General features: G+C 36.6%; 1 protein-coding gene across 1 annotated transcript; it reads left to right on the forward strand.

Annotated features, from left to right (window-relative positions):
• The first annotated feature begins 1,738 nt into the window (after positions 1-1,738).
• LOC144441075 (low-density lipoprotein receptor-related protein 5-like) lies at positions 1,739-25,684 on the forward strand. Its single transcript, XM_078130600.1, has 27 exons — positions 1,739-1,860; positions 3,701-3,988; positions 5,152-5,517; positions 6,458-6,573; positions 7,409-7,543; positions 7,917-8,085; positions 8,503-8,670; positions 9,653-9,826; positions 10,498-10,680; positions 11,628-12,087; positions 12,305-12,457; positions 12,889-13,018; positions 13,735-13,882; positions 14,617-14,736; positions 15,350-15,610; positions 17,141-17,294; positions 17,856-17,990; positions 18,629-18,740; positions 19,451-19,595; positions 19,801-19,905; positions 20,847-21,023; positions 21,671-21,913; positions 22,300-22,462; positions 23,175-23,302; positions 23,922-24,191; positions 24,611-24,715; positions 24,865-25,684. The coding sequence occupies exons 1-27, from the start codon at positions 1,770-1,772 to the stop codon at positions 25,197-25,199; spliced, it is 5,034 nt and encodes a 1,677-aa protein (XP_077986726.1). The 5' UTR covers positions 1,739-1,769; the 3' UTR covers positions 25,200-25,684.
• Positions 25,685-27,017: the final 1,333 nt, after the last annotated feature.

Consider the following 27,017-nt stretch of genomic DNA (forward strand, 5'->3'; position numbering starts at 1 on the left):
CCATACATTCTATATACTTTCAAAATTTCTTTCGAATCCGAACGCATTTTACAATAATTTTCATGTTGAATGCATAAGGGCAAACAAAAAACAGTGTGTTTCCAATAACCTGACCGACCCTAGTTTAAGCCCCCGACCCTAAACATTTTTTTGCATGTAAAAAGGTACAACGGTGCAAATTTACTATGCCTCATCAGTGGTCTTTTTTTAAAATCGTATTCCAGAGAGAAACCGGGTCCTTTTAGACTATAAGAGTACAGTCTGCATAACCTGTTCGTCTACTTCACTAAGTTATACTTGTCTTGGATTCATTTACTTCTTTCCCCATCATCAAGTTCTCACTAAAGTATGGAGACCGACGAATATTTTATCTTGGGGTTGAGGAAATTTAAAGTAAAAATAAATTAAAATTCCGACCTACCTACCCTATTTTCTGAAGTCACATGTTATCGAAAACAAACAGTTTATTGCCTAATGGTATACTTGTAAAGAGCTAAGCCACTATATGCAGTGGACAGACAGACAGACAGACAGACAGACAGACAGACAGACAGACAGACAGACAGACAAAGATTACCACATATTGTAGAATCCTATTGATGTTCTTGGTTTTGAAGAATCCGATATCAGTTCACTTTAACTCACTACCCAGTTATCATACACAGACCTAATAATTTAAAACCTATAATTAGTATAAACATTTAACTGAATTTACACAATTTATTGTAAATGTCAGGATTTTCAACTTTCAAGGTTTTCCACTTTCCAGATTACGGGTTTTCCGGGTTTTCCACTCTGCGGCGCAAAAGGGAAAACAAGCTAATAATTCTTAAAGCTTGCCATATAGTTTAATGAGTATGATATTTCACTCAGTCCATGGTGTAAGTGATAGTGTTTCGCAGTCAAACATCTTCCATTGTGGCAATTTTCACTTCCTCAATAACACTGTCAATGTCATTTCCGTGTGATCTGGTTGCATCGGGTTTCAACATATCCCACAGAACTTTACTTACGTCTAGTACATGTATTTGGGATGACCTTATTTTTTGATGTTTCTCGTAACTATTTCATGGCAACTTATGGGTCGGTCGATTTAAAAAAAGTAAACAAAATACCTTCTTCGTGTTTCTCTTCTTCACCTTTTCCTTCTCTCTATCCTCTTTCTATTGGATTCCTGGTAACAAGCCCTTTCCCAGCTGTTGTACACAATTGACAAGTTCTCAGCCACACAAACTTGAATAACTTCCATCATGAAAGATAAATTTGTTCTGTTCGTGAACAAGTGTCGTTGTCACTAATATGACTGAAGATGAAGTCGACAGTCCAGACACTTCCTTATTCTTGTAAGAGATGGCACTGTTCCGCAAGGCAATAAAAATATTTGTTTATTTTGACGTTGGAGCTAAAAATTTGGGTCGGTCGAGTAATGAGAAACAGAAAAAAATAGAGTCACCCTCACCATATGAAAAGTCCGGTGAAAATTCGGAGATTTAATTCAAGTCAGAGGGCGTCTGAATTTTCTGGAATTCCCAGTCACATTTGTACGAAATCGATCATCAAGGGAAAGTCCCTAGCAACCACCCGAGGACCCCCCCCCCCAAGGGATGCAAACGTCACAATGACAAAAAACTAGCTGACCTCCCTTTAAATAAAGTGGTATAATCTCATGTCTTCAGCTCCTTCCTGTATATACTTTAGATATCTTATAAGAGTGACACTTTACAGTCAGTCGTCTTCCCTTTGTACAACCACAAACACTTGATGCAGCCATGAGAGGTTTGATAACGTTAGTATTTCTCTCAACGGTCTGGTTTGTCAAGTACGAGCTAGTAAGTGGTGTCGTCGATGGACTTGGAGAAGGTGAGAGAAAACTTATAACATCTTTATTATCCTAAATGATGTTATATTATATTATATTGTTATCCGCTACGGGTTATAGTTGTTAATGCATGTATCGACTTTACTTGATTATCCAGTGTATAGTCATCACGATGACAAACAAGTATCTTTTTAACTCTCAAAGAGACAATATATGGTAGTCTCTTTACATGCCTTTGTTAACCTTTGTTTTAAGTATGTATTAGCAATAATACTTTACAACAAAATTTTGACAATCGAGAACGATTTGGGTTGTTTCAAGAAATCTAATGCACAATTGGATCTGAACAGGAAATACATTTTAGGGATAAATTTCCTTTCCTGTAAAAGTCTTTCTTCGTAAATGCAGACAACTCTTCGTGATGTTAAACATTCCTATAATTGATATTTTCTTTGCCAAGGAATGCTCACCTTGGTGTTACAAACAATCATTTTCAGTAGGCGATACAAACATTATTATACCTTACTGTTCTTAGTCCGATCTCTTATTTCTAGTTTTGTTCCCTTTATTAGACTTATTAAATGAAAATGGACAATCACAACTTGAATTAAAATGTATCAATCCAGTCAGTCGCTCTGCTTCTTTCCTTAAAATTCCTCCATTCCTTAGATCCATCCATCCATCCATCCATCCACCCATCTAGCCATATATCCATCCATCCATCCATCCGTCTTAGGTACTACTCATCCACCCAACTTCAACGTGTCCATCCATCCATCCATCCATCCATCCATCCAAATAAACTTATTCATCTGTTTGGCTATCTGTTCACAGTTGATCTGCCCGTCTATCTCCGTCCGTCGTCTGTCTGTCTGTCTGTCTGTCTGTCTGTCTGTCTGTCTGTCTGTCTGTCTGTCTGTCTGTCTGTCTGTCTGTCTGTCTGTCTGTCTGTCAGATCAATCGATCGGTCAATCAGTCAATCAAGCAACCGTCCGACTAACTAACTAATCAACCAACCAACCAATCTATCTATCTATCTATCTATCTATCTATCTATCTATCTATCTATCTATCTATCTATCTATCTATCTATCTATCTATCTCTATCTAGTATCCATCCATCTATCCATCTATCCATCCCTTTCCCCCCTACCTCTCTCTCTCTCTCTCTCTCTCTCTCTCTCTCTCTCTCTCTCTCTCTCTCTCTCTCTCTCTCTCTCTCTCTCTCTCTCTCTCTCTCTCTCTCTCTCTCTCTCTCTCTCTCTCTCTCTCTCTCTCTCTCTCTCTCGTTGTCTTTCCAATATTGGCCTAATTGACCCTGAGGCAATGTGCAAACCAGTGAGTGACATAAGATCTGTGCCAAACTTAAAGATTGCAGTGCTCGGAGTCTTTTACATACAAACGTTGTAAACGTCATGAATGATTGAACGTTCACGTCTATTTTGTTTCTATTTTGTATAATTGTTTTTTACGAATTCCTTCCTGGTTTAGTTATTGCACCCTGCCTTCTATCGGATTGGAACTATCCAAATGTAACATGATATGGAAACATATGTTAGGAAGTGTTCGTCATTTGATCTTACACGGAACTAGGAAGTAGCTAGCGCTCTTGTTAGTAATTAAGAAATAAACTTTAGTGAACCCAGACTTGATTCCACCATAGTTGATCTGTCGTAATAAATTTGTATTTGAAAAGAGAAAACATGAAAAAAGACACCAGCCATTCAATTTTGATAAATATAAACAGACGATTTAAATTCGGACATGTATTTGAAACCAACAATACGTTTATTTTTAACCAACATATTATGGTTCATTTGTATGTATACAAACTTAAAAAATGGCAAGTTGCTGTCTCTAAAATGTAGATTTTTTTCTCAGGCTCTGGCATTGGTGACACGCCACAGAACGTATCTATCGTCAGTGGTTCTAGTTTCAACTTACAATGTCCCGGGACTGAGCAAGCAAGATCGGTAACATGGCTAAAAGATGATCGGCCTATCCGTAGGAGTGACGCAAGGCGTGAACGCAGACTGTTCACTCTTCAAAACGGAGACATCCTCATCGTCAGTGCAACGATATCGGACAGTGGTGTCTACACATGCAAAGTGAATGATGGTGATGATGATATTGACATCTGGGTGGACGTGAGAGAACCTGGCCAACCAGGTAAGGTGTCTCAGATCATGTTTTACTTCAGAATAGCAAGGCCGGGATGACGTCATGAATATTTAATGAGCCTATGTTTTCGTAAAAATTATGTTAGTTTACTAGCATACACAAGTAATAATAACAGGGGCAGCGGGTAGCAAAAGGGTCATGTACCACCTACAATCAATGATAAAACGTGCAATGATTCACGTTCTAGCTATTTAAAAAAAAAAAGAATTTCATATCGCGTTTTGTGCTGGTCACTCCTAGGTCTGTGTGGGAATTATGGATATTGTTACATAATTATAGAATTATAGAACAGTATCAAACCAGGAAGGGAGTCGTAACTAAATTCGGAGAATAACGGAAGAGCGAATTTATTCTTAGAAAGAGCTAATGTCAACACATTTTCTCATTGTTTCTTTTACTGACTCAACGTCACCTATGTACAGCGGTGCAGCCAATGGGCAGATTTGTGGTTTTCATTAATTACAAGTTGTTTCGAGACCAAAAATAATGTTTGTTTTTTTAAATGAATAGAATCGTCCTTTAAAACAAATTGTGGGGAGGAGTGTTTAGCTGTTCTTGTGCCCTCCAACTGATGGTGATAGCTGTCCTCCCTAGGCCTCCCCCTTCTTCCTTCCCACTGGGTTTCAACTTGACCGCCAGCTTAAGTGGCAAATGCAACCCAATGACGTCTGTGCTTTCTACTATACCAACAATTCATTTTGACGTACACAATGTGTGCCCCCTCCACCCTCCCACCTCCACAAATCCAAATCGTTGCCTGCATCTGTATGTAAGAGAAATGACTGACGTCAAATCACAACTAAAAAAAGCCTTACAGTAAGGGTGTGTGTGTGTGTGTGTGTGTGTGTGTGTGTGTGTGTGTGTGTGTGTGTGAGGAGGGGCGAAGGGGGGGGGGTATTTCTGCTGTATTTTAAAATATATTATGTGCATTCTATTGAAAAACCGTCGCCGTGACTCACAAACCTGCTATTTGATTTGCGGAACTCGGACACAGTATTATTAGTTAATGTCTAAATGATTTTATAACATATTTAATACAAATATATTATACTTGAATGTCAACGTTCGCATTGTCAAACCATAAAGTTGTGGTAACAGCGCCGGAAGATGAAACCCAGCTGGTGATGGTTTCTTGATATTTTATATGATAGGGGTGTGTGGTATCGCCCGGAGGACAGGTCGTGTTTATGGTGGCAGGGAGAGTAAACAAGGTGAATGGCCCTGGATGGTTTTGTTGAATAGTACGGCAGTTCCCTATCTTTATTGTGGTGGTACACTGTTAAACCATCGATGGGTTATCACAGCTGCGCACTGTCTAGCACCAATGATGGCTTCAACAGAAACACTTCAATTACACCTCGGAAAGCTGAACAGAGAAGAGCACGAAGAGCAAGAGAAAACAGTGACGGCAGCAGATATCATCCCCCACCCTGATTTTGATGCACATACATTTGATTCTGACGTTGCATTGATTCGACTCAACGAGCATGTGTCCTACACGGATGACATCACACCAAGTAAGTTAATATGTATTCAAATTACCTAGTATAGTGTGTGTCCTACACTGATGACATCACATCAAGTAAGCTAATATGTATTCAAATTACCTAGTATATAGTGTGTCCTACACTGATGACGTCACACCAAGTAGTTAATATGTATTCAAATTACCTAGTTTTGTGTGTGTCCTACACTGATGACATCACACCAAGTAAGTTAATATGTATTCAAATTACCTAGTATAGTGCGTGTCCTACACTGATGACATCACACCGAGTCATTTAATATGTATTCAAATTACCTAGTATAGTATGTGTCCTACACTGATGACATCACACCAAGTAAGTTCATATGTATTCAAATGACCCCGTAGTAAGTCTGGATGCCAACGTGGTCTCTCATTAAACCACGTCTAGTCAAAGTCCCTCAATCAGCACAAAATAGTTGTTCATCCAATCAAAGAACCCCAATTGTTGTAGTGACGTAACAGTGTGTAAGTAGCATCCTGAGCTGAAAAATATACCATATATTGACATTACATAACTGCCCCAACTTATGAGGGACTGTGTTATTGGTTAGAATTTTGTGATTGATTAACAAAGACATGATGTTAATGAATGAATGTGTGGGTGGCTGTGGATGAGTATTAAATTGCATCTCAGGATTTCCGAGTAACGACTTTGACTATACTGTGAGTACTAGTGGAGATGTAAATTGTAACGATATCGTGTAGGAACTAGACTACCCCGTAGTATGTTTACAATGTCCGGTGATTGTGATCGAATATCATTTTCAAATTACTAATCTGAACATTCGTGATCAAATTACATATCATAATTGCAAACCTCGTCTTTTCAAAACAAAGCCTTGGCCTTTCAAAAGTTGACCATACAATTTCGTTGGTATTTAGATACCATAATATGATAATAATACTTTTATTTTTGTTCTGTGTCTAAGTTTGTCTACCGTCAGTTCGCGATTCTGAAAGGATGGTTCAGGCAGGTAAATGGGGATGGATAACTGGATGGGGTCGAACTGAAAATGGCAACCGGCGGGCTTCTATCTTACGCAAGGTAAATTCACCAATTGTGGATATTTTCTTATAGTATCATGTTTATGTTTTTATAAAACACTCAACGTGAATGTTTACTTGTTTGGAAATAAAAGTCTTACATTCTTGCTTTTGTCATGAAAACACATTCTTGCTTTGGTCAAGAAAACTTCAACCCATTCTCAGGGGTCATTATGCAAATTCTTCATAAAAATCAAACCATCTATGGCCGCTGAATACTATGTTCCGGGAAAATGACGATTTCCTTGAGAACAAGACGGTGGAAAACGACTTCGTTTATTACTTCAAAAAGGATCAGGAACAATTTATAATTATGTCAAAGTTTTACTACCCCACTCTGTAAAGAGCTGAGACGTGACGTACTTCATGGTCTATGAAAGACGTCTATGCTCGCATGGTTTATGATTCCACAACGTTTACGCTTCCCTGTAGAGAAATGCATATATTAGGGAAATCTAGTTTCACTAGCAATCAGAATTATTTAAATCTCTCCAAAAATATAGCACACGATATCGCATAAAGATATCCTATAGGATTCTATATCAAACTGGACTAAATTCAGTCCATCTCTTTCACAAAAATATGACGTCATCCATACAATCATTATCTATTCAGTAGCCTAGCAACAAGAATGTTATGCAAATTCATAACTTTTTAGTAATATATTTTTTGATGTCAGGAACTGCCTCCTGACAACCGCCCATGATCTTTTCTGATCGAAAATGTCAACAACAACAACAACAACAACAACAACAACAACAAATTTGGGATCTCTTGCCGAATTTACCAGTGTCTTGAAATTTATGTTCTTATTTCTGTTTTCCACATTAATGTAGGCACGACTTGAAATAAGATCCAGGTCAAGCTGCGAGGATGCCCACACAGATCCAGTGACTCACACTATGTTTTGTGCTGGAGGTGACGGCAGAGATTCGTGTGGGGGCGATAGCGGTGGACCATTTATGAAACTGGTAACAAGAGCACATTATGTAAAAAAAGAAACCATAATGATGTGACGTCACATTTTCTAAATTTGGACGTTCATGAATGGGCCTTCATAATTTTCTCTATCTACTGTGATTACATAAACTTCTCTGATAAGACAGTTTTTCGGTGCTATGGTTACTGTGGTCAATGTAATTCACAAGATCTTGTTTTATCAACGTTTTACAAATGTAATTCCATTCTGGAATCTCGAACAATAGATACATATCTCGGTCATTTAGTAACAATTTAAGAAAATAATTGCGATATTATCAATAAGGAAACCCTTCTACTTCAGGTTATGAACGTTACCATACTTTTCGATAAATATCTAAAATTCGAATCGGGTGTTCTTTATAGGTTGGTGCCCGATGGTATTTGCTTGGCCTGGTAAGTTGGGGACCAGCAAATTCATGTGCGGTTGCATCTAAACCCGGGGTCTACACCATGGTTGGTAAATTCTATGACTGGATAAAGGAAACAACAGCAGAAAACACGGACACTTTATGCAGCAGTGTTGAAGCTAGATGTAAGTGGATTATTTCTGCGAAATCGACAAAAATCTTACGAACATTTTCTTTGCTATACATTTTATTTATGTGATCTACCATTATCCACAGACAACGAAGAAGTGCATTATATTAACAGATCGTCGCTAAAAAGCAAATTAATGCTAGTGTGTACAAAACAAGCAACCACATGATACACACTCTTTTCAGGAATCTATTGTACTTGACAACGACCTACTAACATAAAGGTAGCGCATGCAAAGAAAATGTAGCCATGTTCGTGAGAGTTTCGTTTTACTATTAAAACTACAAAATGTAGCCATGTTTGATAAGATTATGTCGAGCCAGACATTATGTTTTAGTTTAACTGGCTTTCCTCATATATTCTAAGTCGCGTTTAGTGTTTCTTAACATTCTTACACATTTGTCTTGTACAGGTTGTTCGTATAAAGATGGTCTGTACGTGGATGGTTCCGAATGGCAACTTGAAGGTTGTCCTATTTGTAGATGTGAATCAGGACGTATCAAATGCAGTGGATGTCAGGTTCCACGATGCCATGAACCATCTTTCCTGCCTGGTGAATGTTGTCCTGTCTGTCCACCTGGTGAGAGTTAATTGTTTCTAATTATATCACCTTAAAATTCAATGTATGGTTCGGTCAAAAAAAAGTGTGTGTAGACTTACATGTTGGCATGGTTTCGATTCATAATCGTACTTTTAATAGTGTGGTTAATTCAGAACGAACAATGAATCACTCTATTTACTAAAGGTCGCACACTTCAGCAATAAACTACAATTTTCGCGCAGTCAGCACTTCATGTGGTATTGTCTCCTTACCATCAGTAACGTTGTGGCGTTTCTTTCTATGGTTGTAGAAGGCATTAGGTTTAAAACTATTCCATTGTGTCGAAGAATACTAGTATAGGTCCGGGGTCGTTCGAAATATGATACAGGGCCATCCTTAGCTAGAGATGACGTTTATGTCACGTTCATGTTAGATTATTTGTAAGGCTGTATTATTTAGTTGATGTGATCATTTCACTTCTGGACTCTCTTCGTTTGTTTTTCCCCCACTATTTTGAAATAAATTCTCAAGTAAGTGAGTCTTCTTTTTATTATTACAAGTCTATTGATTTGAATTATTAAAAAAAGAGAGAGAAACGTTTCACACAGTCGCAGGTAATTTTGACAGGAGTTTTCTCCGTACAGGAGGTCTTAATTTAAATAAGTTGGAGCATAATGGATATAATTTAAACATTTTATTGCGCAAAGTTATTTGGGGGGGGGGGGGGTTGAAATAATGAGATCACAGTCATTTTACTTGAAAATTGATGACATATTATACGCCTTGCTGACCTGATGACTAAAACTAGGTAGAGTTGTTGAACATTTTGAGGTGCGTTTTGTTGAGACCAGTTTTATCTTCCTATTGTATTCTGACAAATGATAGAACCCAAAGCCGATCTAATTTGCACCAGGCTTCTTTATATAATTGTTGACAGACGAAAACAGTTGTAGATAAAGTTGTTTTTTGTTTGGTAATTGTAGTTGGCAATTATTTTAACATACCATTACATTTCCTTTAGATATAAATTGTGGTGAGCCCGATCCAATCATGAACGGACAGCGTGATGGTAACGTCTACGTAATGGATACAGTTATACGTTTCACATGTAATGCAGGCTACACCATGGAAGGACACCGGTCGACAAAATGTCAGGAAGATGAAACGTGGTCAAATCCTACACCAAAATGTTGGGGTGAGTTTAAATCTTGTTATGAGATGAAAACAGTGAAATCAGACAATCTTTTGATTGTAGAATTTAAAAAAACAACAACAAAAACTGCGATATAACGTGAGGCAATTATGTATATTACTACCTAGTCATAATACTGTCAGATGCTTTTGGGCATTTTTGGAGTGAAACAACTTTACAATGTTTCTCTACATGGAAAAATAACGTAAAAAATTAAAACATCGAGCAAGTCCGTCTTTGTGACTTAGTAAATTGAAGAAGAAAACTTACAAGATGTTTTTAAAATTTGTGTAGTTTTGTAAATACAGTGTGATTTGTAAATAGCGGGTAAACACAAATATTTATTCCGTCACGTCCAGTCTATACCGTGTAGTCTATATGTTGCTCTTGCGTAAATTAACACGTCATTATGCAGAGTTTGATTGTCTGTTTTTTTCACCGTGATTATTACAGGTGATTGCTTATGTTTACCTTGTTTGTTTATATAAACAAGTTCTCACATTTTCTTTGAATTTTTCAGTTCACTGAGTTACAAATACAGCCTCGGCTATGTTTTAACAATATTTTTTCTAGTAAAGCAACGTAGTAAAGTGATCAATTCGAAATCCTAAATAAATACCCATTTCTTATCTATATGGCTGCTTTAACTAACCTTACTGTACATCTTTCTGTAGGTCAATGTATTGTCAACGAGTTAACAAATGGTGTCATACAGAGCATAGGTATTGGAATCGGTGATACGGTTGAACATGGTTCAACTTTGACCTTTGTCTGTAACCATGGGTATGAAATCAGCCACGAAGACGCAGCTGAATGTGTTGATGGCACCTGGCAAAATGTACCAACCTGTGATCCACGTAAGTCGTTTGATTGTAACCTACATTGAAACCTGGTAACACTTATATACGTATCATTTATTACAAATATTGTACGGAATCCCCCACCCCCACGTAACAGTTGTGAGTTGAGGGCGGTTTTTGTGGAACGCCAAGATGATATGTGGTAGTTTTTTCTGTATTTCTTTTTCAGTGCAGGGAACAAATTTCCCTCAAAATCAAATGTGTTCAGTTAACTCCAAACTTTCCCACATGAAAACTTGTTTCAGGCCCTTTTGAAAGAATAAAAGACATTTTTGGGTTCATCGGCTTGTTTTCAAAGAAATTGTCAATCTGTTATTTTCACTCATTAGGCCATATTGGATTCTAAAATGACTAAATTTTGATGTCATTTTGATCTCTGAACATACCACTAACAAAAGTAACGTGACCACAGTTTTTCTATTGATCTTAACTAAGAATAGATTGAAGTTTTTCCTAAACAAGTTAAAGTAACAGTAACAGTTTACAGAATGTATTCTATGGTGCATTCTACGTTAAAGAGAGCACGTACTATATTCACCAACATTACCTATTGATGAGTGTATTACAAAACTGCGAATTGTCGCAAAATAAAGTTACGTGTGGTTTTGTGTAAACTTACGTGTATTTATTATTTATACATACATACATACATACATACATACACACACACACACACACACACACACGTATATATATATATATATATATATATATATATATATATATATATATATATATATATATATATATATATATATATATATATATCGACCATCCTTTGCTATGCCAGACGATAAACAGTTTGATATTTGTCAATAAAATGCTGCAATGTTAGTAAGATTTATATCAACTCCGATGACGACTTCTTTCTACTCAGCTGGCTGCCATTGTAGTTTGATAATTAAGACTCTGCTAACTGTATTTTATTTGTAATTTCAATTTAGTCCCAGGACTCCCTGGTCCAGGTTTGCTTTGGACTGCAGTATCTACTGGGGGTAGGAGAGACTCTCACGTACTCTATACAAAAGGCGATGGAAATACAATCCACTCTACGATAGCAGCGACAGGGGCAGTCAGTACACGCTCACTTCTTTCTCAACCTTCATCACTGAAAACTGGTATAGGTTATGATTACAAGGATAATATCGTATTCTGGACTGACCCAGCAAGGAAAAGAGTTTACAAAGTATTACTAATTGAAGGTGGAAGCGTGGAGGAGATTTATGGTGGTACCTCCAATAACGTGGAAGGACTTGCAGTCGATTGGATCTCAAATAAACTCTACTGGACTGATGCTTCATATAACTGGATTATGGTGTCTGATTACAACGGGGACTATGTACATCGACTCATTTATACAAATATTGACAAACCTAGGGGGATTGCTGTACACCCAACTCAAGGGTAAGATATCTGCTTTTGAGTTCTTGAATTAAGTCAACTTGTATTTCTTAAAATTGCATAGTGTCAGAATAACTTAATGGACAAGTGGAAGTGATAATAATTAATAGTTGATTGATAACAATCAAAGGCAACATTGTATGTGTTTGAGAATTTCATAAACTACAGATCATTAATTCAGCTACATAACATATTTTTCTCTTTCACTTTGATTATATAGTTACTTGTATTGGTGTGATTACGGGGAAAACCCAAGAATAGAAAGATCAACATTAAGTGGTAAAAATCGGGAAGTTCTTGTAAGTGAACAAATGAATGGAAGGGGTGCTATTTCATCGCCAAGTGGACTGTCAATTGATTATCAAGGGAACAGGTGAGAGCGTTAAAATAATTGACACAATTTCATGTACCTAAAAAAAGATACACTTCTCATACATTTCTTTGTAAAATCAAAATAAAGGGCTGTACAAAGAACTTTTTAACAAGAAATCCAACATTTAAAGGTGCACTGTCTATAACTATGGCCCATTATTGTCTATAAATGCATAGGCATACGCAATTACTAGTATACTCACTATAGATATATATAGACAGTGGCCACTTGACGTAACTACCACACTTTAAAGTTACAGCCAGTGCCCAGTTGACGTAACCGCCACCAACTAGTTACAGACTACCTATGTGACGTAACCACAAAAATAAACTAAAGTTAGAGACTGAATTATTAATAACCACAAAGGTAATTACAGACTTCTATTCACTCCTTTAAAGTATTAACGGACAATTTATGATGTGATATAACAGGCTGTATTGGACGGACGATGGTTTAAATACAATAAAGTCAGTAGATTTATCAACACCACATACAACCAGACAAGTTCACCAGGGTCGTCACCCTCCATTACAGTTTCCATTTGATCTCAGTATGGATGAAGTAAGTATATAGTTTACTACTAGCGCTATCAGTATCAGACACACTTTGTTTATATATCTCACAGGGTGAAATTACGGATAGAACTGTTCTCGTCACGGTCGCCATACGAATAGCGCCACCAACGATCTTACACACATTTGTTTTAACTGGTATACAAAATAACTAGTCCATGATGTAGATTATACATATTACTAAGTATTTGAGTAAGGTATATATAATCGCCATAAAGAATCGTCAGAGGCAACAAACAAATGTAAAACTTTAATTATATCGGTGTAGCGTCAATTGTTTATCAAAAGAAGGTAGTTAAATTTTTAACGGCTGCAATACCCGGATATGGACTTAATTTTAAAATTGCATACGATAATTTCCACCTTGAATATATTCTGTATGTATACATAAAAGGTCACACAGTACCAGGCCATAAATCAAGCCCTCTCATTGGATCACATTTTATCAAATTGGTGAAAAGACGAAGCTGGGACTATAAAATCCAGTCGACATTAATATTTATTCAGAAAATTTTACAGGGATCGTATTTCTTTATAGTAGTGCTCCACTACATGTCGTTTACACAACTTACTTGACCAGTTTCCATGTTTCTCCGTAAATAGGATGTTTTATATTTGATAGCCAAACTGGACGTATACGTTAAGTCTTGCCTAATTCTCGACTTTTTCTTAAAAGTCACTTTAACCTTTATCTTAAATTTGCAGAATTTCTTCTTTATGGGAGATTATTTGACAAACAACTTGACATTGATTAATCGACAAAACCAGGCAGTTAATGCATGGGTAGTATACCAGGGCATCAAACCAATTGGAATGTCCTTCTACTCTCCAAGTAGACAAATACAGACACAAAGTGAGTACCTTATATTTATGCCTTTAAATTCCAAACACATATTTCAAAATAATGTGAACTAGCAAGTGTAAAAATTATGAAAAGGATATCCAGGCGAAAGACGTGCAAATTCCTGAAATGGGTGCGTATAGTAGGGTGGGAGCTCTGGAGAAGTGAGGCAAGATGCCGACAAGTGGTTGCATTGTGGGTAAGGAACAAAGTAAAACCAAACTCACCCACTAGAGGGCTCCCTATAGCCACCCAGCAATTAACCAAATTTACTGCTCCAATAGCATCAAATTTAACACAATGAGAAGTTGCATGGCACGTTAAAACTGCTTAGACAATATGCATCGACGTTAACATGGTACTAGCATTACAGAGTCAGCTTCTTACGGTAGAAATACAATAGTATAGCAACAAGACGTATTGTGCACGCACAGTTGTAGATTCTGAGACTGGTTCTCATCGTCGCAAACCACGGCCTGTTTTACGGCAACGTTCTTAACGAGCCTCCCATATTATTTATTATTTTAGAAATAATAACTCTGGCTTGCGATAATGCTGGTTCTCTTCGATCTCTAAGGCGTTCATAAATGCATTAATTGTCATTTCATTATGCAGTGACTAACATTGGAAGTATTAAACCTGTATTTTGATCATTGAAACCTGAGATGAAACCAATAATAGTAAATCATTGTTCCTGATTGACAACAAGCATTACTATCATTACACTTGTTATTTTTGTACTCTAGGTCCTTGCAGTGTTAACAATGGAGACTGTCAGCAGTTATGTGTTGGTGATCCACAGGGACATAAATGCCTTTGTAAAGATGGGTACATACTACATATTGATGGCAAAACATGTGTAGAAGGTAATTCAACCAATGAAATGTGTATATTAATAGTCTACACGATATATACACCTGGCTATTCAACCAATCAAATGTAAATGTTACCTTACAAAGCTTATACGTTGTTGTTCAACCAATGAAAATGAAAAGTTCATCTACAACACAGAGACACTCAGACAGACAGACAGACAGACAGACAGACATACAGACAGACAGACACAAACACACATACATACATACATACATACATACATACATACATACATACATACATACATACATACATACATACATACATACATACATACATACATACATACATACATACATACATACATACATACATACAGACACAAACAGACAGACAGACAGACCGACAAAGAGACAGTACATTCATGCCATATACGTATGTTACTAACTTACGTATGCAGAACCAATAAGATATTTTTTGTTTCAATTCCCAATGGCTTTATCATTTATATCATTTATATCAATCAAATTATGTGCATGAAATTATTTGTTAAACCTTCAAACTGCTAGCATGGATAGGCATAACTGTATACATAGCTTGTCATCTGATAATTGGGTATTAAACATTTCACTGCTGTTGAAACAAAATATGTCTATTTCATAGATAGTCACCTCGTTCCTGGACATCAACTCATATACTCAACTGCGACCAGCATATGCAGAATTCCTGTGGATTTTGGACATTCGGTGAATCCTGTCGATTCGAACTGTTTTATCACGGGTGTCAATGCTATAGCTATGGACTATGACCTGCGTCAAGATATGTTGTATGTGTACGACCAAACGGAACAAGCTTTAAAAAGAACACTACTTCGACAAGGACAACGTTTTGAAACTATACTGCATGGTGTGGGTAACGTACAAGGTACGACAGTTCATTCGTCTGCATGGTGTGGGTAACGTACAAGGTATGACAGTTCATTCGTCTGCATGGTGTGGGTAACGTACAAGGTACGACAGTTCATTCGTCTGCATGGTGTGGGTAACGTACAAGGTACGACAGTTCATTCGTCTGCATGGTGTGGGTAACGTACAAGGTATGACAGTTCATTCGTCTGCATGGTGTGGGTAACGTACAAGGTACGACAGTTCATTCGTCTGCATGGTGTGGGTAACGTACAAGGTATGACAGTTCATTCGTCTGCATGGTGTGGGTAACGTACAAGGTACGACAGTTCATTCGTCTGCATGGTGTGGGTAACGTACAAGGTACGACAGTTCATTCGTCTGCATGGTGTGGGTAACGTACAAGGTATGACAGTTCATTCGTCTGCATGGTGTGGGTAACGTACAAGGTACGACAGTTCATTCGTCTGCATGGTATGGGTAACGTACAAGGTACGACAGTTCATTCGTCTGCATGGTATGGGTAACGTACAGGGTACGACAGTTCATTCGTCTGCATGGTGTGGGTAACGTACAAGGTACGACAGTTCATTCGTCTGCATGGTGTGGGTAACGTACAGGGTACGACAGTTCATTCGTCTGCATGGTGTGGGTAACGTACAAGGTACGACAGTTCATTCGTCTGCATGGTGTGGGTAACGTACAGGGTACGACAGTTCATTCGTCTGCATGGTGTGGGTAACGTACAGGGTACGACAGTTCAATCGTCTGCATGGTGTGGGTAACGTACAGGGTATGACAGTTCATTCGTCTGCATGGTGTGGGTAACGTACAGGGTACGACAGTTCAATCGTCTGCATGGTGTGGGTAACGTACAGGGTACGACAGTTCATTCGTCTGCATGGTGTGGGTAACGTACAAGGTACGACAGTTCATTCGTCTGCATGGTATGGATGACGTACAAGGTACGACAGTTCATTCGTCTGCATGGTGTGGATGACGTACAAGGTACGACAGTTCATTCGTCTGCATGGTGTGGGTAACGTACAAGGTACGACAGTTCATTCGTCTGCATGGTGTGGGTAACGTACAAGGTACGACAGTTCATTCGTCTGCATGGTATGGGTAACGAACAGGGTATGACAGTTCAATCATCTAAAGTTTCATATATACAATATGATCAACTCTACTTTCAAATGAACAAAATTAATAATGACATAATCATTAGATTCTTTTCACAGCAACTAAAAAATCATACTATACCCCAACAACTTCTTAAAGAGAGAAAATGTCCAACTTAGATATTTCAGAAATTTATTTCACTATACTGATCAATATTCTTAGTCGTCACAAAAAGTGTATCATAGCATTAATTAATTAATAAGTAATGGTGTATACATGTGTAAATCTTAAAATATAGCATAATTGCCAAGTATAGATGATAATATTTCGTCATAATCAAATCAATATCATTTCAAGAATATTGTAAAGTTGAAAATGTTTTGGTATATCAATTTTGTTGATAATATCTTTTTCTATATTGTTGCAGATATAAGTGTTGACTGGCTTGCATTTAATTTGTACTGGACCGATGCTACTACAAAGGCTATCTATGTATCAAAGTTAAATGGTGCTTTCAAAACTAAGCTGATCTCAGAAAACATAGAACAACCTAAATGTATAGTGACGAACGTAGCCAAGATGTATGTATATCACATTATATCATAAGATTATTCGGCATTTTGATGTAGTTAACAAGATATCATATGTCACCTCTATTTCAAATATTTGGACAGTGATAATTTTTTCTTGAGCTCAAATTGGCAAAATGAAAATGGGTTTTCTTGATCAAAATAATAATAAAGTGTAAGGGTTTTTCTGAGGCACATACTGGTGTATCGGATATTAAATGGCGAAGCCTTACTCGGACTTGTGTTCACTTTCTTAAACATTATCATAACAAAAAACGATAACATGATCATTAACACTTGTTCCTGAATCGTTTTTTTTTTTGTATGATATTGGCATAACTTTACTGGCTAAAGTTTTGTAACCATAACAACCAATCACTGTTGATACTGTACATGACATATTGGTAGCATTTAGTTTCATGTTATATTTCTTGTATGATGTCAATATAGTTTGTCCAATTCAGAATTCGCTGTCGTCAAGGACACATTACAGGAAGAATTTGTGAATGTTCCTCTTAGTTTATTTCTCATGACCCTTTGTTGCTTCGTTTCTTTTCTCACATTTCATTCTAGGTTATTGTTTTGGAGTGATAATAGCAACCCATCCAGAATAGAGGCATGTAGTCTGTCAGGATTAAGAAGACGAATTCTGACGTCACAAAACGTCATCTCACCTACAGCGATGACTATTGATTATGCAAAAGATAGGTAGGGTAAATCGATTCGATATGTCTATCTTAGTTTGCTGATAGCATGCTTTCCATAGTAGTAGTTTTTGTCTATCTTAGTTTGATGATAGCATGCTTTCCATAGTAGTAGTTTTTGTCTATCTTAGTTTGCTGATAGCATGCTTTCCATAGTAGTAGTTTTTGTCTATCTTAGTTTGCTGATAGTGTGATATCCATAGAAGTTTTTGTCTATCTTAGTTTGCTGATAGTGTGATATCCATAGAAGTTTTTGTCTATCTTAGTTTGCTGATAGTGTGATATCCATAGAAGTTTTTGTCTATCTTAGTTTGCTGATAGCATGCTTTCCATAGTAATAGTTTGTGTCTATTTTAATTTGCTGATAGCATGCTTTCCATAATAGTAGTTTGTGTCTATTTTAGTTTGCTGATCGCATGCTTTCCATAGTAGTAGTTTGTCTATCTTAGTTTGCTGATAGCATGCTTTCCATAGTAGTATCTATCCGTGGCTATATTACCACCATTTATGATTATATAACTTCTTTTCTTGTACGAGTCATTTATATGTTTTATGTTTATGTTATTTATGTTATGTTTTTTATTTATTTAAAAAAATAATAGATAGATAATTTTATTTATTTATTTACTTGTTCATTTACAGACTGTACTGGGCAGATTCTGGTCGTAGAACTGTGGAGTCAATTGATTTTGATGGCAAAGAAAGACAGATTCATATCAGCGGCCCAACTGTCGTTGGGTTGACAATGTACCAGGTACGTACCCAATTACTTTTAGTCGTTGATATCAACAACTTACAATGAATTCGAAAGACAAACCTGCATATATGTCAATCTCGCAAGCCGAAGTACAATTTTTCTGCTGACACAACTAAAAGTAAAAGAGGCTGACGACGATGGATATGTCTGTCTGTCTGTCTGTCTGTCTGTCTGTCTGTCTGTACGTACGTACGTACGTACGTACAGACAGACAGTATGTATGTATGTATGTATGTATGTAACTATGTATGTATGTGTGTGTGTATGTATGTATGTATGTATGTATGTATGTATGTGTATGTGTGTATGTATGTATGTATGTATGTATGTATGTATGTATGTATGTATGTATGTATGTATGTATGTATGTATATGTGTGTGTATGTATGTATGTATGTATGTATGTATGTATGTATGTATATGTATGTATGTATGTATGTATGTATGTATGTATGTATGTATGTATGTATGTATGTATGTATGTATGTATGTATGTATGTATATGTGTGTGTATGTATGTATGTATGTATGTATGTATGTATGTATGTATATGTATGTATGTATGTATGTATGTATGTATGTATGTATGTATGTATGTATGTATGTATGTATGTATGTATGTCAAAGGTAGGTAATAGATAGACAGACGGACATAGGTAGCTATATAGTTGATAAAGTTCGTTTCTATATTGTTTGATAATCTACAGGACCATCTGTTTTGGAGCAATGATCGTCCACAATCACTGACTGACTTTGACCATGTCAAAAATACCATTGTAAAAGTGTCGGGACTACCAAATGTACCAAAAGATGTCCTTGTCTTTGATCGAACCATAGAAACAACAGTAACAGGTAAAGCTAAGGTTTTTTGATTTCATTTGTATTCATCTAATTCTCATCAAAATGAATCAGTTATTCTATCATGTAATTACGAGATAACAGTAATTTCAGTATTTAACTTTAATGTAAGTTTATTATTGACTTCACCAAAAGAATTTTAACGGTTTGATTTTTATAAAAGATTATGACAAAATCAATTTTAATGCTCACCTAACAGGTCCCTGTGACGTAAACAATGGAGGTTGTCTTGAAATCTGTGTTTCTACTCCATTTGGAGCTGAATGTTTATGTAGCCAACCGCAGATTCCTTCATGTATAACAGGTGAGTATGCGATAAAACAGGTGTACTAAGAGAGTGTACATTTTAACATTTTAAACTAACGGATGGGGGTGTGGGGGTGTGGTGGTGGTGGTGGTGGTGGGGGGGGGGGTCATCAAAGTTGTGTATTTTTTCCTTGACCCTCTCCCGTAACTTTATAGCACAGATTGATAAATACCTTGATGAACATAACTTACAAAATATGGAAAACTCAAGAACTCAACAACAAAAAACCCAAACAGCAAGAAATCTTAGCTACTCACATGCAAACTGCCAAACAACTCCACTATTTATTTCAAGAAAAATGACTCCACAAGAGATAATTCAAATACTAGTGAAGACAGAGATAGTGCCAATAACAGTAGTGAATATGACACAGATAGTAAATGCCATTGGAATAATTGACAGTGACAATGGTAGTTACAGTTCATCTAGTGAAAGTGAATCACGTGATGACACACAGTGAATCCTAAGCTATTATATGCGTACTCGTGGTCACGTTACTAGTATGTTAACAAGTGACAGAGTTGTGTCTCATTTCATTTCCAGAGAAAATGTGCTGTCATAAAAGACTTGATTTCTTTAATGCGCCCTCCCCTCTAATGACATACGTTATTCTGATATTCTGTTTTCATTTTTCTGTTCAAGATTCAAATGAAACAACTTCATGTTTTTACAAGTCAGTCGTTGCCAAGTTCACGCTCAAAAGGTTTTTAGCTAGTAACAACATGTGTATTATTTATCTTTGCAAAATGTTTGTCCACAATAAATAAACACGTACTGGTTTATTTCAGACGTGTATGCATTATTGTATTACTTTGTTTTTATCTAAATTACGATATCGAGGCTCTCTGCACTCATGACGTAAGCATTTCCTGTAAAAAGGTAGCTGTTGCTATCTGTAATTCTTTCATGAAATCTAAACTTTTTCGTTTTGTCTACAGTTGTTCGTTGTCCAATAAAATTCTTGTATGGATCTATGAATTCCCACTGTGAGAATACTCAAGGCAATGCCTGTAACTTCGACTGCGATGAAAATTTCATCTCAGAGTCTGATTCAGCATTAGTTTGTCAAGACAATGGAGAATGGAGTGTAGATACAGATTCACTCTGTCAACTAGGTAACTGTATTTAACAAGATAAGCTATTGAATGATAGAAAAAAATGTCATAAATGTATTTCATTGTACTATACTACCATTGGCTGTGTTAGTAATGTTCACAATAATATCCATCTCTGAAAACACGGCTGAGAATCCGATGAGTCATACTTTCTTGTTGGCAATATAGTATCACAATACATGTAAATGAAATAACAAGCAATAAACATCTCGTTTTTCCCCAAATTTCCCATCCCTTTGTTTCAATGGATTCCAACATTTGACATTTACTGATGCTAGCCGCGATGTGTGATATGTAAACGAAATTGTGAACATCATGCGTCATGATCACTTCAATGTCAAGGGCCATGTATAGAGATCAAATGATCTTCAACTTGCACACATATTAGAATCTACAAAATACTAGTACATGGCCACCAAATGCTTGTCAGCGTAAAGGTAAATAAATGGTGCCTTGAAACAACATGGTGAACCATATCGTCTCAAAATGACTAGGAACAATCCTTGACGAAGTCTGAACAGATAGGAAGATCTCTGAATAACTTGGGAAAATCATGGCCCCCAAGACGTTTTCGATTCTTCCTTATAACATAATTGTGGTGTACTACTAGTATCACTTCTATGACTTGATTTGTTTCAAACTTACAGATATTGCCACTGATAACTTTTTGTTAGTGACGGACACACAAGGGGTAATTTTTCACATCGATTTAGCGTCGCCTACTTTGGACTACATACGACTTCCTCTCAGCGACGTCTCCAATCCGATTGCCGTGGACTACGATCACGTAGAGGGCAAATTGTACTGGACTGATGTACGCCAGAAAACTATCAACCGAGCTTCATTGAATGGCAAAAATAGGGAAACCATTTTATCGCTTAATATTGAAAGTAAGTCCTTCATAAAAGTTACAAAACATCGATGGATACGTCACAATCATTGAAATAGATAATATTAAAATATCTTACTATTTAATACAATAATTATAATTTAGTCAAAGTCAGGAGTGATATCTTTTCAATTTAGATCGGGGTTGTATAATTCTCCATGAATATGAAGATATTATTCATAACTGCATTAAGACATATAACATGTATTACATGTGCAAATTCTAAAACTGTTCAACATTTTCAAAAAGTACGTATACAAAGAATAATTTACCTATAATAGTATATTCTCCTATGTATATAGTCCCATTCGATCGTGAGTAAACACATAAACACAGGCAGCTATTTTTGTGCGTCGTGTTCACGTTTCGTTATCACTTCTTGCTAAGGACCTGACGGTATTGCTGTAGATGTCACAAATCGACGACTCTACTGGAGTGACGCTGATACAAATAGAATCGAAAGAGCTAACTTAGATGGTAGTGGTAGACAAGCTGTTATTACCACTAATCTGGACCAACCTCGATCTCTCATTGTCGATAGTTCGGAAAAGTAAGTAAGAAATAATGTAACACTATGTCACGATATAATTAGATAAACGTTTCTTGTACTGCTTTATACACGCTTACATTCATAAACATCTATAGAGACATTCTTTGGGGCGTAAATCGCGCTAGAGTTGTCATGACAACTATCATAAACATAAAAGTAGTGTGTATGAAGGTATCTGAGCATATTGCGCCAGTATTGGAAGGTTTGCATTGGCTCCCCGTTCAAAAGAGATTGGAATTCAAAATTACGTGTGTAACAAGAATTGAAATAATATGACGCCGAGCTATTTACTGAGTGTCCGTACTCGACTGTCAAGGGTGCACTTAGTTTACAACATCCTATTAGCGAAACATTTCTCTATGGTGAAAGACGTTTTTCGATATGTACTCCACAACAGTTGAATAGGCTGTCACCTATACTCCATTCTACCAGAAATTTTAATGTTTTGATTTGTCAAGTCTTAAGACTTATCTTTTTAGAGACTTTTTATTGAATGTTTTTAATTTATTGTACAGTGATTTGAGATATATTTCATTATGGAAAGCATTCTACTAAGAAATAAATAGGATTACTATTAGAAGAAGATGAAAAGTACACTCGCTGATGAGATATACAATTGACAATAAAATACATTATTTCAATTGACAAATTTCGGAATGATATATCAGTTTTGTTCCTCTCCCTCTTCACAATTGTCTCTATCTGTGTATAGTATCCTGTACTGGTCAGATTGGGGAACCTCGGCAAAAATTGAGAAAGCCAGATTGGACGGTTCGAATAGACAGACTATGGTATCAACCGACCTAGGGTGGCCTAACGGTCTGGCTCTCGATAAAGCAGGTAAATGTCAAGGTGGTTTCTTTTCACACACACACACACACACACACACACACACACACACACACACATACATACATACGACTCTTTAACAAATGACATGGTTGTTTTCACTCTGTCCAACACGTGTACAATGCACATATTAAACTGCTGTGTTCAATAAACGTACATTTCACACTCAATTATATTACCCCAATACAAAAATGAACGTCTAAACAGCAATAGCCCTCTTAGTTAGGTATTTATCCGTTTTAACTATATTACTCAATCATTTAAATTCCCCGTATATATGAATATTATATTAGCTTATTTGGGAAGAACCGTTCTTTTCAAAGTTTGCCAACATTTACAGGGGATTAGATATTTGCATAAGAGGTGGACTAATTCTTCTTTTATTGGTGTTAATAAGTTGATGATGTATGTTTATAGACTGTGCTGGTAGTACAAGTTTGATCAATTTATTCCTGTTACTGGCCCTGTCAAAATCTGTATTGAAAAACGTCATCACGCTACTCTGTTCAGTAAATGTATATTTCACAGTACAATGTTAGAAATTTGCACTACACTCTACTTTGTTCAGTGGAAAACTCAAAATTTTTCTTGTCATTTTTTTCATTAAAAGACAGAAGACTTTACTGGTGTGATGCCTTGAAAGAAAGAATTGAATACTATGACTTTGATACAAACATTCGACAAGTGTTGATAAGTTTTGATGAAGACATCCACCCTTTCAGTTTGTGCATAATTGGTAACTATATTTACTGGACTGACTGGACCAGTAAACAACTTAAATGGACAGACAAAAATACTGGAAACCAAGTTCAAAGTGTCGGACATGAAATCTTTCAAAGAGCCAACGATGTCCACTTCTTTTCACTTCCTAACACGCCAGGTATGTTTTGATTTACACTTTATACTCCAAAGACAATTTTGCCCACACGATATTTGATCTTGATTCATAAATAAGCATGCATAACTTAAACATCGTGTCAATGTACATATAGCGACTTGTCTTTGGTGACCTGTGGACAATGCATTTAACAAATTTTAATCATAACCATATAGCCGGTAGGATCAATTGTATGTCTCGGTAGGAAATAAGCCTAAGTGATCGGATTTGTGTGTCCTTTCGACCAAGATCATCCCCTACCTTCCAGTGTCTCTCCCTCTCCTCTAGCTCTCTTCTCTCTCTTCCCCTTCTCAATCTCTACCTCTCTCGGTCAGTACCACTTTCATCGTAAAGTATGATTTATTATTAACGTGGTAAAAGTGCAAAATTGGTTACTATTTTAAATTTCTTCGTTTCGACAGTTCAATCTATCCTCCCTCAATCTGTTGGCAATCCATGCGACTCATCATGTGGGCAGGACACTAGAAGAGCTGCTTGTAATCGGTTACAAAATGGACAAAGCTTTGGTAGGTTACATACAATGTCTTACTATGCAACTTCTCTTGTATTTGATAATAGTATCACTGTCAATCAATTTATAGTGATATGAAAGTTTCCAAGTAATTTTGTATCAATTATGAGTAAATGTTGTTTGACTTTTTCTGTTTTCCTATAGCTATTATTGGAACCCTGACAAATGTATTGACAACTGAAGGCTCTACATATTACACAGTTGGTGTTGGTAGTGCTGTATCCCCACCAATTAGGCCAATATTACCTAACACCGTAGAAATTCTACTCGGTCCCAGTAGACAGGATGATGGCTGTCTGTGTCCACAGATTGAACTGCTGGAAGGGACGGAATCTACCCGATATGTCATATTTGGTGTATTTGTATCCGGTAGTCCAAATCAATTACAAGTTCAAAGTCAAAGCTATGCAGTACAACTGACTGGTTTTGAAGGAAGACAATTGCAAAGACAATGCCCGGAATATTTCAGAAGTGGCTGATCAAAATAAAATCTAATCACCTTGTACGTTCATGCACAATTACATATTAGTCAGTTCACAAATACCACTGTGAGACTGAGTATAGACTTACTATATATCTTTGATGGTGATAAAACATATATTTGTGAGCGATGTTTTATATTACAGTGGCATTTTACGGTTAAAGTCAATCGAATCACATTTCATGAAAACGCAAAGCGAAGTGCAAACCTTGTTGAAGCTTCAACTCGTTTTGACGCAGTTACTGCAGATACAATATTAACGAGGTGCATTCAAATTGATTATTTGATATATTTACTGCATGTCTATATTAAACATTATAGGCCACACGTGTTGTGTGTATATGTATAGGCCACACAACACATATGGGCCACACGACACATATGGGCCACACACTAAGTAATGTATTTTTAAATGCATGGAAAGGCCTACTTATCACCGTGACGGACCTCGACTCGACGAGGGGCCAATCTAATATTCAGAATCACACAAATAAATATATCATTGTTATCAATATCAGCTTGTGTTAACGTGTGTGATTGATTGATCGATTGAGCATTTTAATTGATTAGCTATTTAAACCCTTTGAGGTGTGTTTAACTGATTCTCTGAGACTATCAGATGAGCACACTCTAAACATGTATGCGTTTAGTTGTTATACGTTTGAATGGTTTATTTCATTCACACTAAATGTAACAAGAAAATTGTCTTCTTGCTATCTTTAAATGTAGAATGGTCTTGCTACCTTAAAGTGTAGCATGTAAAGTTTATCATCATTCATTCGAGGACTAGTGTCCTTTTCCATGTCCGACAGAATTTAAACCATGTTTTTGAAATATTTTAACCGGGGAGGGTCGTGTTTTAGAGAAGGGAAATTGAGAAAGGTCACCTTTTATCATGTAACGGAACCGGGAGAGGATCATATTGTACGCAACATCTCGGGACTGATATTTAATGAATGACTGACCAGCAATCTGACTTCCAAACAGAGGAACAATAGCGACAACTCAGTGATTAGTGAAATCGCGTAGGCTTTAGAGCCATGCAGAGTCGATTTCTGACCTTGTGGACGAATACAAGCAATTATTCTACAAGTAGTCTAAAGTTCAAGGTATACAATTTTCGAGGTCACGGTTTACTCACTAGTCTATCCCAGAAACCGTGGAGAAGCTATCTAAGATTACTGTCTTTACAAACTCCGAAATGACAAGTCTCGCGTCAATATACGACGGTACGTTACCAATCAGCTCTCAGAGGGAAATGACAAAATTTACGTAAACAGGTGTTCCATAAATACTATGTGGTTAAAATGGATTAGCCAATCATGGGTCTGTTGCTCACACTGACATGCTAATTTGTGGACACGTCTTCAATCACTATTGGCCGACAGGTGACCACATACAGGTGTGTTGATGTCCATTCCAAATTATAATATCTTTTCAACACTCCTGTAGCGTTAGAATTCAGCTCCTGGGTGGATTATTCAGCTGCTTGTAATTTTATTTGGCCGAGAAAGTTATTCCCATAACAGCATAGCATTTTTTCCATTTTTTCAATCAAATTACTTAGTCGCTGTTGTATTTATTAGGTTAATGCCTCTCCTGTTCAACAGGGAACACAAGTTCCTAGATTACAGTGTAGAATGGTAAACTTACAAAAACATCAAAATTCATTTTGGAAAACACATACTTTTTACAATTTAAAAAAAGGAAAATATTTCCTTTATACGCATAGTTCCAAAGATCGAAGTAGCAAGTTAAACATAGCTGTTACCTTTCGACCGATGAAAATCTGTTCATCATGTTGTGTTAAAATGTA

This window comes from Glandiceps talaboti, chromosome 10 (assembly GCF_964340395.1).
Source record: "Glandiceps talaboti chromosome 10, keGlaTala1.1, whole genome shotgun sequence".
Classification (NCBI taxonomy): Eukaryota; Metazoa; Hemichordata; class Enteropneusta; family Spengelidae; genus Glandiceps; species Glandiceps talaboti.

Excerpts from the sequence above, each read along its gene's own strand:
- LOC144441075 (XM_078130600.1), top strand. The coding sequence starts at position 1,770 with ATGAGAGGTTTGATAACGTTAGTATTTCTCTCAACGGTCTGGTTTGTC. Across the intron at positions 10,681-11,627 it reads TGTACCAACCTGTGATCCAC|TCCCAGGACTCCCTGGTCCA; the intron begins GTAAGTCGTTTG and ends ATTTCAATTTAG. Across the intron at positions 12,458-12,888 it reads ATTGATTATCAAGGGAACAG|GCTGTATTGGACGGACGATG; the intron begins GTGAGAGCGTTA and ends GTGATATAACAG.